The sequence below is a fragment of the Drosophila serrata genome, unplaced genomic scaffold, assembly GCF_035046125.1.
Source record: "Drosophila serrata isolate PLE 108 unplaced genomic scaffold, ASM3504612v1 contig_204, whole genome shotgun sequence".
Classification (NCBI taxonomy): Eukaryota; Metazoa; Arthropoda; class Insecta; order Diptera; family Drosophilidae; genus Drosophila; species Drosophila serrata.
Window position 1 is genome coordinate 465,217 of NW_028257102.1, and position 14,191 is coordinate 479,407.

At 39.1% G+C, this 14,191-nt stretch overlaps 3 protein-coding genes across 3 annotated transcripts; 1 reads left to right on the plus strand and 2 right to left on the minus strand.

Annotated features, from left to right (window-relative positions):
* Window positions 1-84: 84 nt before the first annotated feature.
* Window positions 85-2,451, plus strand: NUCB1 (Nucleobindin 1). Its single transcript, XM_020946243.2, has 2 exons — window positions 85-533; window positions 654-2,451. Exons 1-2 carry the CDS (start codon window positions 282-284, stop codon window positions 2,097-2,099), a joined length of 1,698 nt encoding a protein of 565 aa, XP_020801902.2. The 5' UTR covers window positions 85-281; the 3' UTR covers window positions 2,100-2,451.
* A 4,391-nt stretch (window positions 2,452-6,842) lies between these two features.
* LOC110178942 (arylsulfatase B) lies at window positions 6,843-9,038 on the minus strand. The gene is made up of 5 exons (XM_020946241.2): window positions 8,811-9,038; window positions 8,580-8,739; window positions 8,027-8,515; window positions 7,063-7,965; window positions 6,843-6,996 (listed from the first exon to the last, which is right to left on the minus strand). The coding sequence occupies exons 1-5, from the start codon at window positions 8,919-8,921 to the stop codon at window positions 6,947-6,949; spliced, it is 1,713 nt and encodes a 570-aa protein (XP_020801900.2). The 5' UTR covers window positions 8,922-9,038; the 3' UTR covers window positions 6,843-6,946.
* Window positions 9,039-9,502: 464 nt separating this feature from the next.
* On the minus strand, window positions 9,503-13,149 carry Cln3 (CLN3 lysosomal/endosomal transmembrane protein, battenin). The gene is made up of 6 exons (XM_020946202.2): window positions 12,819-13,149; window positions 11,013-11,230; window positions 10,820-10,950; window positions 10,608-10,766; window positions 10,211-10,550; window positions 9,503-10,158 (listed from the first exon to the last, which is right to left on the minus strand). The coding sequence occupies exons 2-6, from the start codon at window positions 11,214-11,216 to the stop codon at window positions 9,724-9,726; spliced, it is 1,269 nt and encodes a 422-aa protein (XP_020801861.2). The 5' UTR covers window positions 11,217-11,230; window positions 12,819-13,149; the 3' UTR covers window positions 9,503-9,723.
* Window positions 13,150-14,191: the final 1,042 nt, after the last annotated feature.

Below are 14,191 nucleotides of genomic sequence, written 5' to 3' on the forward strand. Positions count from 1 at the left end.
TGAAAAAATAATCGTTCAAAGTAAATAAACGTAGGAATTTTAAATGAAAATTTAAATATGCCCTACACCATTTTATAACCTAAGTGGAATCACTGCTTTTGGTATATTTTAAACGAACAGCTGGTATATTTCAAGGGTGAAGCAACGGTCACCCTAATCAACAAAATCTACTCCGACACGTCAGAATATTAGGTTTTTGTTTAATTATTTGCACAGCTGCTTCGTCAGATTTTCATTGAACAAAACTTGAAAGCACGCGCCAGTGTTCATTACTAGCAGCCATGGCGCGAAACGTGGCCCTGCTGGGCCTGGCTCTGATTGCATCGCTCTGTTTAGTCGCAGCCTTGCCCGTGACGCAAAACAAGAAGGCGGAGAAGGACGCTAAGGCGGAGGCGGAGTCCAGCACCCCGGCCACTGCCGACGTGGAGACAGCCTTGGAGTACGAGCGTTACCTACGGGAGGTTGTTGAGGCTCTGGAGGCCGATCCCGAGTTCCGTAAAAAGCTGGACAAGGCGCCTGAGGCGGACATCCGGGTGAGTGGAGGAGAAGGAGTCTCTTGTGTCTAGGTCCTCCTGGAAGGTCTTTCCCTAGTGCCCTATGTCTTGGAATCTTTTCTATTAAGTATATAATTTGTATTTATTTCTTTCGCACAGAGTGGAAAGATTGCACAGGAGCTGGACTACGTGAATCACCACGTTCGCACCAAGCTGGATGAGATAAAACGTCGCGAATTGGAGCGTTTGCGTGAGCTGGCCAATCAGGCCTATGATCTAGCCAATGACATAGATCGTAAGCATCTGAAGGTGCCACAGCATCTGGATCACGGCAACGAGCACACATTCGAAATTGAGGATCTGCGTAAGTTGATCCAGAAGACGTCTGACGACCTGGCCGAGGCTGATCGTAAGCGACGCGGTGAGTTCAAGGAGTACGAAATGCAGAAGGAATTCGAGCGTGAGGCGCAGAAGAAGGAGATGGATGAGGAGTCACGCAAGAAGTTCGAGAATGAGATCAAAGAGAAGGAAAAGAAGCACAAGGACCACGAAAAGCTGCACCACCCGGGCAATAAGGCTCAACTGGAGGAGGTGTGGGAGAAGCAAGATCATATGGATAAGAATGACTTTGAGCCCAAGACCTTTTTCTCCATTCACGACGTCGACAGCAATGGTTATTGGGACGAGGCGGAGGTCAAGGCATTGTTCGTCAAAGAGCTGGACAAGGTCTACCAGAGTGATTTGCCCGAGGACGACATGAGGGAGAGGGCAGAGGAGATGGAGCGCATGCGAGAGCACTACTTCCAGGAGACCGATACCAACCACGATGGGCTGATCAGTATTGAGGAGTTCATGATGCAGACCAGCAAGGAGGAGTTCCAGAAGGATCCCGAGTGGGAGACAATCGATCAGCAGCAGCAGTACACGCACGAGGAGTATCTGGAGTACGAGCGCCGGCGCCAGGAGGAAGTCCAGCGTCTGATTGCTCAGGGCCAGTTGCCGCCGCATCCCAACATGCCGCAGGGTTACTATGCTGCACCGCATCCTGGCGGCGTCGCCTACCAACAGCCACCGCCGCATCCTGGCGCTCAGCAGCCTCATTACCAACAACCCGGCCAGGTGCACGCACAGCAGCAGCAGCAGTACGTCCAGCAGCAGCAACAGTACGCACAGCAGTACCAACAGCAGCAATATGGAAACGGGCAGCCAGTGCAGCTACATCCTAATCAAGTGTACCAGCATGCCGGAGCGATTCCGCAGCAACAGCAGCCTGTCTATCAGCAACAGCAGCCTGTCTATCAGCAACAACAGCCTGTTTATCAGCAACAGCAGCCGGTGCAGCAGCAACAGCAACAGCAACCTGTGCAACAGGAACAACAGCCTGTGCAACAGCAGCAACCTGTGCAGCAGCAACAGCAGCCAGTGCAGCAGCAACAGCAGCCGGTGCAGCAGCAACAGCAACCTGTGCAGCAGCAACAGCAGCCTGTGCAGCAACAGCAGCCTGTGCAGCAGCAAATCAACAATCAAAGCCCTCCGCCTGCTCAAAATCAACAGGTGCCAATACAACAGCAGCAACAGACACAACAGCAACAGCCACAGAAGTAACAGCTTTAAGCATTCCCTTGCTGCAGCAAAGCCACGTAAGCGAAGCATTTCAAAATAATCTGGTATCGAGAACACAATGTGATTGGACTGAACTAGCAAACTTTAATCGATATATATATAAATATTTCCCAATATGATTATGTAGTAAATTTAACAATCAACTGATTGTCGCCAAGTTCTCACAATTAACTGTCTTTCCAATTTTTATACTTTTTATTCCTTTTGTACGCATTCTCTCTCATCTCGTAGCCTTGCATTTGTGCAATGTATTTCCATAACGAATTTGTTTGTATATATGAGTTTATTTTTTAAACAAGAAATACATAAACAATAAATAAATTTTTACAACAAAGTGTTTATTTTACTTGAAAGTTATTCATCATTAACAAGAAATGAAACTAACTTTGGAAAGCCGAATTTTAATGTGAAATTGAGTTAGCAGATCGAATCGGAAATCGATCATAAGTAAGCTTAAAATATTCGCATTTTGTGAATCGACATTTATTGTAATTTTCAAATGAAAATTTTTCCGACAAATCCAAGTTTTAAAAACTCATAACTAAGCCCAAAAAACATTAATTTGAATTCGGAAAGTTTGCGTACTAAATTAAACATTTTAATAACTTTAAATTGTAGTCAATTATTAAAAAAATGCAAAAATTTATTTTTTCACATGATCGAATCAGCTGTTCATTTTGATCAAGAATATATATAATTTATAGGGTCGGAAATGATTCCTTCATTGTGTTATAAGCTTCTGATTAATACTAAGACCCTGCAAAAAGGTATAAAAACAGGCAATTTTTTAAAAATAATCATTGTTTTTCAAACTTCCTAATTAAGCCAAAAATGCATTAATTTTAATTCGGAAAGATGCTCTATACTAGTTTTTATAGCGCTAACAAATCTGCATACTGCGTTTTTTAATTTTTAAAATTCAATTTTTTGTCGAATTTTGCCAATTTTAATGACCCCTTATCTTTTTTTCAAATTTCGGAAAAAATGAAAAAGTTTATTTTTCCACTACACATGGCTAGATCGATTCAGCTGTTCATTCTGATCAAGAATATATATAATTTATAGGGTCGGAAATGATTCCATCATTGTGCTATAAGCTTCTGATTAATACTAAGACTCTGCAAAAAGGTATAAAAACAGGCAATTTTTAAATATAATCAGTATTTTTAAAACTTCGTAATTAAGCCAAAAATTCATTAATTTTAATTCGGAAAGCTGCTCTATACTAGTTTTTATAGCGCTAACAAATCTGCATACTGCGTTTGTTGATGCTGTTAAAAGATTTTGCCAAAAAATATAATTCCCAGAAAAAAGGTATAAAAACAGGCAATTTTTTTTAGAAATTCAGCGTTTTTCAAACATCATAATTAAGCCAAAAATGCCTTATTTTCAATTCGGAAAGCTGTTCTGTGCTAGTTTTTATAGCGCTGACAAATCTGCATACTGCGTTTTTTAATTTAAAGAATTCAATTTTTTGTCGAATTTTGCCAATTTTCAAATTTCGGAAAAAATGAACAAATGTATTTTTCCACTAGACATGGCTAGATCGATTCAGCTGTTCATTCTGATCAAGAATATATATAATTTATTGGGTCGGAAATGATTCCTTCATTGTGTTATAAGCTTCTGATTAATACTAAGACCCTGCAAAAAGGTATAAAAACAGGCAATTTTTAAAATAATCAGTGTTTTTCAAACTTCGTAATTAAGCCAAAAGAGCATTAATTTTAATTCGGAAAGCTGCTCTATACTAGTTTTTATAGCGCTAACAAATCTGCATACTGCGTTTGTTGATGCTGTTAAAAGATTTTGACTAAAATTATAATACCCAGAAAAAAGGTATAAAAACAGGAATTTTTTTTAGAAATTCAGCGTTTTTCAAACATCATAATTTAGCCAAAAATGCGTTATTTTCAATTCGGAAAGCTGTTCTGTGCTAGTTTTTATAGCGCTAACAAATCTGCATACTGCGTTTTTAAATTTTAAAAATTCAATTTTTTGTCGAATTTTGCCAATTTTAATGATGTAACCCTTATCTTTTTTTCAAATTTCGGAAAAAATTAAAAAATTTATTTTTCCACTAGACATGGCTAGATCGATTCAGCTGTTCATTCTGATCAAGAATATATATGATTTATGGGGTCGGAAATGATTCCTTCATTGTGTTATAAGCTTTTGATTAATACTAAGACCCTGCAAAAAGGTATAAAAACAGGCAATTTTTTAAAAATAATCATTGTTTTTCAAACTTTCTAATTAAGCCAAAAATGCATTAATTTTAAATCGGAAAGATGCTCTATACTAGTTTTTATAGCACTAACAAATCTGCATACTGCGTTTGTTGATGCTGTTAAAAGATTTTGCCAAAAAATATAATTCCCAGAAAAAAGGTATAAAAACAGGCAATTTTTTAAAAAAATCATCGTTTTTCAAACACCATAATTTAGCCAAAAATGCGTTATTTTTAATTCGGAAAGCTGTTCTATACTAGTTTTTATAGCACTAACAAATCTGCGTACTGCGTTTTAAAATTTTAAAAATTCCATTTTTTGTCGAATTTTGCCAATTTTAATGATGTAACCCCTTATCTTTTTTTTCAAATTTCGGAAAAAATGAAAAAGTTTATTTTTCCACTACACATGGCTAGATCGATTCAGCTATTCATTCTGATCAAGAATATATATAATTTATAGGGTCGGAAATGATTCCATCATTGTGCTATAAGCTTCTGATTAATACTAAGACCCTGCAAAAAGGTATAAAAACAGGCAATTTTTAAAAATAATCAGTGTTTTTCAAACTTCGTAATTAAGCCAAAAATTGATTAATTTTAATTCGGAAAGCTGCTCTATACTAGTTTTTAAAGCGCTAACAAATCTGCATACTGCGTTTGTTGATGCTGTTAAAAGATTTTGCCAAAAAATATAATTCCCAGAAAAAAGGTATAAAAACAGGCAATTTTTTTAAAAAATCATCGTTTTTCAAACACCATAATTTAGCCAAAAATGCGTTATTTTTAATTCGGAAAGCTGTTCTATACTAGTTTTTATAGCACTGACAAATCTGCGTACTGCGTTTTAAAATTTAAAAAATTCCATTTTTTGTCGAATTTTGCCAATTTTAACCCGATATCTTTTTTTCAAATTTCGGAAAAAATGAAAAAGTTTATTTTTCCACTACACATGGCTAGATCGATTCAGCTGTTCATTCTGATTCAGAATATATATGATTTATGGGGTCGGAAAAGATTCCTTCATTGTGTTATAAGATTCTGATTAATAGTAAGACTCTGCAAAAAGGTATAAAAACAGGCAATTTTTTAAAATAATCAGTGTTTTTCAAACTTCGTAATTAAGCCAAAAATGCATTAATTTTAAATCGGAAAGCTGCTCTATATTAGTTTTTATAGCGCTAACAAATCTGCATACTGCGTTTGTTGATGCTGTTAAAAGATTTTGCCAAAAAATATAATTCCCAGAAAAAAGGTATAAAAACAGGCAATTTTTTTAAAAAATCATCGTTTTTCAAACACCATAATTTAGCCAAAAATGCGTTATTTTTAATTCGGAAAGCTGTTCTATACTAGTTTTTATAGCACTAACAAATCTGCGTACTGCGTTTTAAAATTTAAAAAATTCCATTTTTTGTCGAATTTTGCCAATTTTAATGATGTAACCCCTTATCTTTTTTTCAAATTTCGGAAAAAATGAAAAAGTTTATTTTTCCACTACACATGGCTAGATCGATTCAGCTGTTCATTCTGATTCAGAATATATATGATTTATGGGGTCGGAAATGATTCCTTCATTGTGTTATAAGATTCTGATTAATAGTAAGACCCTGCAAAAAGGTATAAAAACAGGAAATTTTTAAAAATAATCATTGTTTTTCAAACTTCGTAATTAAGCCAAAAATTCATTAATTTTAAGTCGGAAAGCTGTTCTGTGCTAGTTTTTATAGCGCTAACAAATCTGCATACTGCGTTTTTTAATTTAAAGAATTCAATTTTTAGTCGAATTTTGCCAATTTTGATGATGTAACCCCTTATCTTTTTTTCAAATTTCGGAAAAAATGAACAAATGTATTTTTCCACTAGACATGGCTAGATCGATTCAGCTGTTCATTCTGATCAAGAATATATATAATTATGGGGTCGGAAATGATTCCTTCATTGTGTTATAAGCTTCTGATTAATACTAAGACCCTGCAAAAAGGTATAAAAACAGGATTTTTTTTTTTAAATAATTAGTGTTTTTTAAACTTCGTAATTAAGCCAAAAATGCATTAATTTTAATTCGGAAAGCTGTTCTATACTAGTTTTTATAAAGTTCTGACTAAAGTTATAATACCCAGAAAAAAGGTTTAAAAACAGATTGTTTTTTTTTTAATTCAGCGTTTTTCAAACATCATAATTAAGCTAAAACTGCGTAAATTTTAATTCGGAATGGTGATCTGTAATAGTTTTTTATAGCGCTAACAAAACGCAGTATTAAAATTAAAAATTCAATTTTTTGTCGAATTTTGCTAATTTTAACGATGTAACCTCTTATCTTTTTTTCAAATTTCGGAAAAAATGCAAAAATTTATTTTTCCACTAGACATGGCTAGATCGATTTAGCTGTTCATTCTGATCAAAAATATATATGATTTATGGAGTCGGAAATGACTTCTGACGGCGTTACAAGCTTCTGACTAAAATTGAAATACCTTGAAAAAAGTCACATATTTTGGTGTATACAACAGAGTATATATATTTTTTTTCTAATAATTTTCCAACTACCTAAATTCTGAACAATATAATATAACGATTGCTTGTTCTTTCCGGTTATCTAAAGATTGGTTTCACAGGGTACGCCATGGTAATCGCATTCCAAGGGTACTGCAAAGTTGAAATGTTATAAATAATTATAAATATGTACGAATTAGGACAATAATGATAACTAACCGGTTCTTGGTTTGTGCAGCTCGTAAGATTCCCAGGTGCAGGTGTGCCAGGTGGGGTCAGCGGCCGGCATGCTCGCCCGGTTACCCGGAGTTGCGGCGCTTGCCCTTAGCTCTCGCAAACGCCTTCGCAGGGCGGCCAAGACATCGGAGTGCCGGGTGGAGTACGCCAGATTATTCTGCTCGCAAGGATCCGCCGTGATGTCGAACAAGCACTCCTCCAGCAAAGGATTACAGGATCTTTGGAAGTCGGCACAACGCACACCCGCCGATCGTCGAATGGCCGTGATCCTTTGCTGTGTCAGGCGACGCAAATCGAAACGGGAAAGCGCCCTCGAAGCTGCTGAGTTCCTTATAGTCACAGGATAACGGCTATCGCGAGGATCCAGATCATCTAGCTCCCGGTAGGTGAGCACCGAATCATATTGTCCCGCAGAGGTGGTACCATTCACATATTTCCACTGCCCCATTTGAAGGGACGCCACCCGCCACACATCGTCCAGGCTGTGGAGAATCTCTCGCGGCACATGAGGAGCATCCGAAGGGCCTGCCAACTGTGGCCATAGGTCAATGCCATCTAGCTGGTGGGAGACGGAGTCCTCCAACTCAATGTCAGCCGCATGGGCCAGTGTGGGCAGCCAGTCGCCTACATAAATGGGCTGGGTAAAGATGTTGCCGCGTGCCTGCAGACGAGAACTCCAAATGGCCCCGGCCACACGAACTCCTCCCTCCCATGGTGTGTTCTTCTGACCACGAAGCGGCCAGTTGGAGCCCGTATTGGAGAACATGCCCACCGATGGCGCCCCATTGTCCGAATAGAAGATCACAATGCTGTCCTCCAGCTGCTCCGTGCTGGCCAGCGTGCTGATCACACGGCCCACACTTTGGTCCAGCTTGGAAACCATGGCTAAACGGGGAAGTCAGCCATTCACTTAATAGTTCCTTCGGAGGGGAATCGCAGTACTTACCCGCATACTTCCTCCTGTTGGGATCCTTGATGTAGGCAAATTTTTTTATCTCCTCTTCGGGCGCCTGCAGGGGATCATCTTCATTGGCCGTATGGGCAGCCAAGTGGCTGAGCATCAGGAATAAAGGCTGATCCTTGCCTGCATTCTCCTTTATCAACCGCTCCGCCTCATTGGTCAGCAAGTCTGTTACATAAACCCCACGATCTTGGCACTCCACCTCCATATTCCGCCGGAAGTCATAGCCCAGACTGTAGTTGGCCACCGGCATCTTGGATCGTCTTTGATAGTAATCTATGTAGGCGCCCCAGTAACCATAATGGTAGTCAAAGCCTCGCCGGGTGGGAGTATATTCCGGACGGGAGAAGCCCAAGTGCCACTTGCCCACCAGATTGGTGGAGTAACCCACTCGCTGAAAGATCTCCGGCATTAAAGTGGCATTGAGTGTCAGAGACCAGGGTTCCTCGTTGCTGATCACAAAGTGTTGGGTTCCTGTCGTAGTTGATTAAACACTTTATAGTTTGATTTCAAGTCAGGAATATGATGCTATAAGTACCCGTGTGTATGGGATATCGTCCACTTAGCAGAGCTCCTCGGGAGGGAGTGCACATGGCCGGGGCATACAGGCGATCAAGGAGTCGTCCATGATAAGCCAAGGCATCGATATTGGGCGTTAGATACTCTCGTCTACCGCGAAAACTCACATCATCGAAGCCCTGAAATGGCATACATTTGCTTTGCTTTAACACCAAAATTTCTTGATTTATGTTTGAGAAACTTGTTCCACCATGTCATCGGCCATTATGATGATTATGTTGGGTCGCCTTGCTGTTGCCGCATCTGTCATCACCCTTTGCAGGCAGAGTAAAAGTAAAAACGCTGATAAGCCCCGCATCATGGTTACTCAATTCCCGAACTGAATCGATAGCGTTGTGCTCCACACGGCAGCTCCCAGCCAACTGATGCCGTGAGAGCTCCACGTAACATCTCGCCTCGACTCGACGCGACTCGGTTTGGGTCTCTATCGATCTCCCAAATTGGTCTCTCCCAGATTCAGTTTCGTTCGATTCAATCGAACCAAATTATCGGCCACTCACAACTTGATGTAGTAATAAGTCAGCGGCAAAATAACATATATATAATAGCAAGTGCTAATACGAAACATTTCAGTTTCTTGTTTAATAAGCTGAATAAAATCATCTATATATATCCAACTTAAACTCATATACATTTTAAATTAATTTTTAAAGAAATAATTTATATAACTCTGGGAGAAGAGCCTTCTTTTTTTCGGTGTAGTTATAGCGATCTGGTTAGCCGTGATCGATTTGGAAAGAATAAACTTTAAAGATATGCATTACACTTTGCTTTGACAAATTGAAAGTCCCAGAACTGTCAGGGTTAAACATTTTTAAGTCGACTTCTATTTGTTTATTAGTAAAGTTCGTTAGATACCTTTTTTAACACATTAAAATACCATTTTAAAGAGCACAAAAATGTATATATTTTATTTGTTATTAAACTAAGCTTAGAGTAATCGAACAGGAGCAGTACATAACATTTACACACCTGGCTCCTGGGAGTCGCACTCAGTGGCTAATACTATCGGGACATGCACAGACATACACACTTAATTAGCAACACATGCACACAGTAAAGGCATAATCTGATCCTGATCCTGATCCAGAACCAATTATCGATCACCAGACAACGCTACGCACCGCCGCCGGCAATCCGCAGATGGCGTTGTGCACGGGAATGGCAAGGAAACCGGCCAGGGCAATGCCATAGGAATCCGACTGGACCACCATGGCCATGGCGAATTGCTGACGCTCTGGTGATATTTCCTTGGACATCCGATAGAAGGTGTTCACGTAGGCACCGCCTCCGAGAAGGCCCTCCCATAGGACAATGGCGAACACTATCCAGATGCTGGGCGTGTACCACCAGATGACCTCGGTGAGGAAGTAGATCACATTAACAAACTGGAAGATTGACATCAGCCAGATTTTGTCTAGCTGGAAGATGTTCACCGATGACCGAGATATGAAGACACCAATCTGATAGTCCACATTCAGCCAGCGATACTGCGAATCCTTGTCCAGGAAGATGTCCTCGAAGTATACCAACTCAAACTGCAAAAATCAATGTGTGAGAAGTTGTTATAGGGAAAGCTTATTGACCTACCAATCCCTGATTGATGAAGTACTCAAAGAAATACACCAGGCAGAGCGGCAACATGTACTTGAAGAGATGCTTGATGTAGAAGAACTTCTCTTTGAAGCCAACCAGCGGCTTCTCGTCGGAGATCAGCACCTCCGTAGACTCAACTGTGGTGACCGGAAGGATGTCGACCTGAGGACGACGCAGGAGCAGCCAAAAGGCAAAGGCCTCTATGGCCGGAAAGATTAACATTATCAGCATAGTGTCCCTGGGACTAAAGTTCAGAGATCTCAAGCTGGCATAGCTCAGGGAACCGATGACACCGGCACCACCAGTTCCAGATGACCAGGTGGATATCACATTCCTATAAAGGAGATTCTGAATTAGAGCTATTCTTTAGTGAAATTCAGCTTATACTCACTTGTTGTAGCGTGAAGAATAGGCCAGAAAAGTGGTCTCCCCGATTCCACTGCTAGCCGAGGTAATGATCACCCCCAGCAGGGCCATCCACTCGGCATTGGCGAAACCCACCAGCAGGAAACCAGCTGCCGAGAAGATCACGGCCAGAGCAATGCGAAAGCTGGAGTAAAGAAGTAATTATATATACGAACTGTAGTCTTGGAGAGGACTTACTTGACCCAAAAGGGAAAGAAGGGCATCAGCATTTTGACAAACAGTGAGGGAAGCACATCGGCCAACAGAATGGCTCCGGTGGACACCAAGTGGCAATTTCTACCCGAATCACTCTCGGCAGACTCGTCGTTCTGTAAGATTAGAGTTGATATGTTATATAGGATATGGGATATAATCTTTATGGTTAGCTCACCGGATTAAACTGCTTGATGATATCGTGGGCAGCACTTAGCATCACCACATAGCCATAGTTGTTGCACAAACCCAGGATCCAGTAGGAGGTGAGATCCCGCCACAGACCCTTGTCATGGCGAGAGCTGTGGGTAGCATCTGCGGGTGTGACCACCACCTGGGGATCATGTTCGGCCTCGGCCTCCTGCTGCTTGCTTGCCGTCATATTGAACCGGCAAACTTAAAAATTAAGAGATTTAATTAATAATCAAATATTTTATTTCAGTGCATTGCCTCTCTTAAAGTATATCTTATAACTATTAGGTTCTCTTGATTTATTCTTAAGCTTTTTTACTCTTAAGAATGCTAAGCTGCTCTTAAGTTGGTGTTAATTATTTTTATGAATTATTTAGGCAAATTGTTTAATTTGTTAAGCTGAGCATGTACGTCATTGGTCGTGAACTTGCTCGAAGCCGGCAATGGGGGAAGTGAGTTAAATGAATGAGCTTGACTTTCGTGGAAACTACGTGCACTAAATGCTTAAAAAACAAAACCGAACAAACAATAATATTGAAGGCAGCCAAAGACAGCTGTTTAGGCAAAGCTCAGGGCTTGACAGGTTAAGAGCCTCGTTTTATTTTTCGTATAACTGCTTTTTACATTGATATTTTTTCTATAATTAATTTAAGTGCTTTGTTAAGCTAGCTTAGCTTGTTACTGCGAAAAGTTCTCATGCTAAGTGAGGGAATATTTACTTAGTTTTCTTTATACCTAATAGTTTAAAGTCACGGGGGGTAAATAAACTAAATGGGACATTGCCCGGCTATATAAATATATATTCTATATATTATTGATTACCCATTTTACTTTTGGCAATGATTTGTGTGGTGCAAAGTGCAGTGACTTGATTTGTTTACATCCGACAGAACTTGTGACCGATGACAAAGTAAAGAGGAAGTGGACAGGATGAAATGGGGAAGTTAAGAACTAAACCGGAAAGGGGATCAATATTTAGTATATAGAGAAGCTATATCCCTATTCTCTCAAGTTTATTGACTGACACTTATAATTTGCCAGATCATTTGAGATGACCTTGCCAGCTAAATAAAAAATAAAGTAACTAACAATGTGTTGTTAACCAAGGCAACTAATTATACAAAAATTATAATAATTCTATTATATATTCTATTAGATTGTGCAAAAACCCGTTATTACTCTAAGCCCTAGGAGGTTCTTTAGCCAATTGCACTTGGCTGGAAACTATTGACTCATTAGCTTGGGATTCACTCGATCCATTTGCGCAGTTCCCAAGTCGTTGGCCTACTTTGCAATGCCCTGTCCTATCCAGTTACTTTTGCTTAATATCAAAAATATATATATAAATAATTTGATATCTTATGAAAAGCATTTTGAAATATGGACAGTAAATTGAGAAAGCTAGATGATCTCTTTAGGGTATTGCCTTGGACTCCAAAAATAACAGAACAGCAACAAGTTGAATCGAATTAATGTTCATGAAATAGAACAAATTTAAAATATAGAAGATATTTGAAAAAAAAAAAAAAACAATTGGTTTGTTTAATTTGAAGCACTTTTCATTAAATGTTTCATATTGTTGTGTTTAAAGAAATATTCTTTAATATACTAATGAATTTATTAATAAATTATATTGTTTTATTTTCCATTTGAAACTATTTTATGTAGCCAACTTTTGTATTATCCTTTTCACCAATCTTTACATTTATCATTTAAAAATATATCGAACCGTTTATTATTTTTAGTTCCCGCACTTTAGGCACCTTTGTAAATTTCCTTTAGGTAGACAAACCTTAATAAAAACTTAGTTAATTGCTATCCGGATTCCAAGTTAATGGTGAAAAGTCCGTTCTCCGAACGTTGATAAGAACGGCAAACGACAACGTTTCGCGCCTTCGGGCGTTCAATGAGTGACTGAACCTGAATGGGCCCTCCCAGCCGATCGGAACGAGAACCGATATCACTGAGAACCAAACGATTTGGGACCTAAAGTGCGAGGTATCACGCGAGTTGCCAGCGACAGCATAAAAACAAAAGAAATACAAAAAAAGAAAAACAAAAAATCAAAAAAGTGCCGAACGGCAACAATAACAATCTAAAACTAAAACAATTGCAGATGCAACAAGTGCCAAAGTGCCGATCAGGCAAGTTTATAGCTAGCAGGTAATTATACACATAGATATAGATATCGTGTGCAGCGATGGATTTAATTCAATTTAAGTTGATTCAATTCGTTTCGATGGTGGCAATCGGGGGGAGTTGAGGTCGGTCAGCGAGCTAACGTCACGTTTTTCAGGTTGGCAAGTGGACGCCGTCCTCCCAAGAGGGTTGCTTGATTGCGATAAGATGTTCTGTACGTTTTTTTTACCTTGCGATTAAGCTGGCTTATCGGTTTAGTCATCTTTTTTGACATTAGCTGATCCTGATATCGATTAGATTGTGTAGATAATTCTAGGCAAGTGTTTTCACATTCTTCCCTTGGGAATAAGCTTTTTTTCCCTTCTTCATATAGACTCTACAAAGTAATTCAAACTTTATTGGGCTTTTAATGAGCTCACACTTTGTGTTAACACCTGCTAATGACCATTTTAAGCCAATTTCAATTGCATTTTCTTAAGTTTGACCGGCGCGCACGTGGCGTATGCGTAATGTGGCGTATGCGTAATATTAGCACAGCGAAATACTTTCGATTAATTTCCAATACTTAGCTTAACCACAGACTAAAAACTAATGTATATTAATTTAGAAAGGAAAAAATGATTATTTAATAATCAAGGAAACCAAATTAAACTTGTTTTCTTCGTACTTTCTCATAATTATAAAGGTTATTTAACTCGAAGCTGTCAACACAAAACGGTTTCGGTTATGCAAACAATAACTGGAAATTTGCCAGCTAATTTTAGAGCAATTTCATATATATACTAGTACATATATATGTGTTTGCTTAATTCGTATTGAAGTTTTCAAAAAAACACTTTACGAGAGACACACTTGAGGCTTAGCTGGGCTATAAATCCAAGGCAGAGTGTGCCATAAAGTTCGGGTTGAGGGTTTAATTTTCCCCCCAAAAAAACAAAAAAACCAAGTACGTACTTTCGAATTATTTCCGGCTGGGAACTCGACCAACCGAACCGACCAACTGGAAACCAACTGGAAAGCAACTGA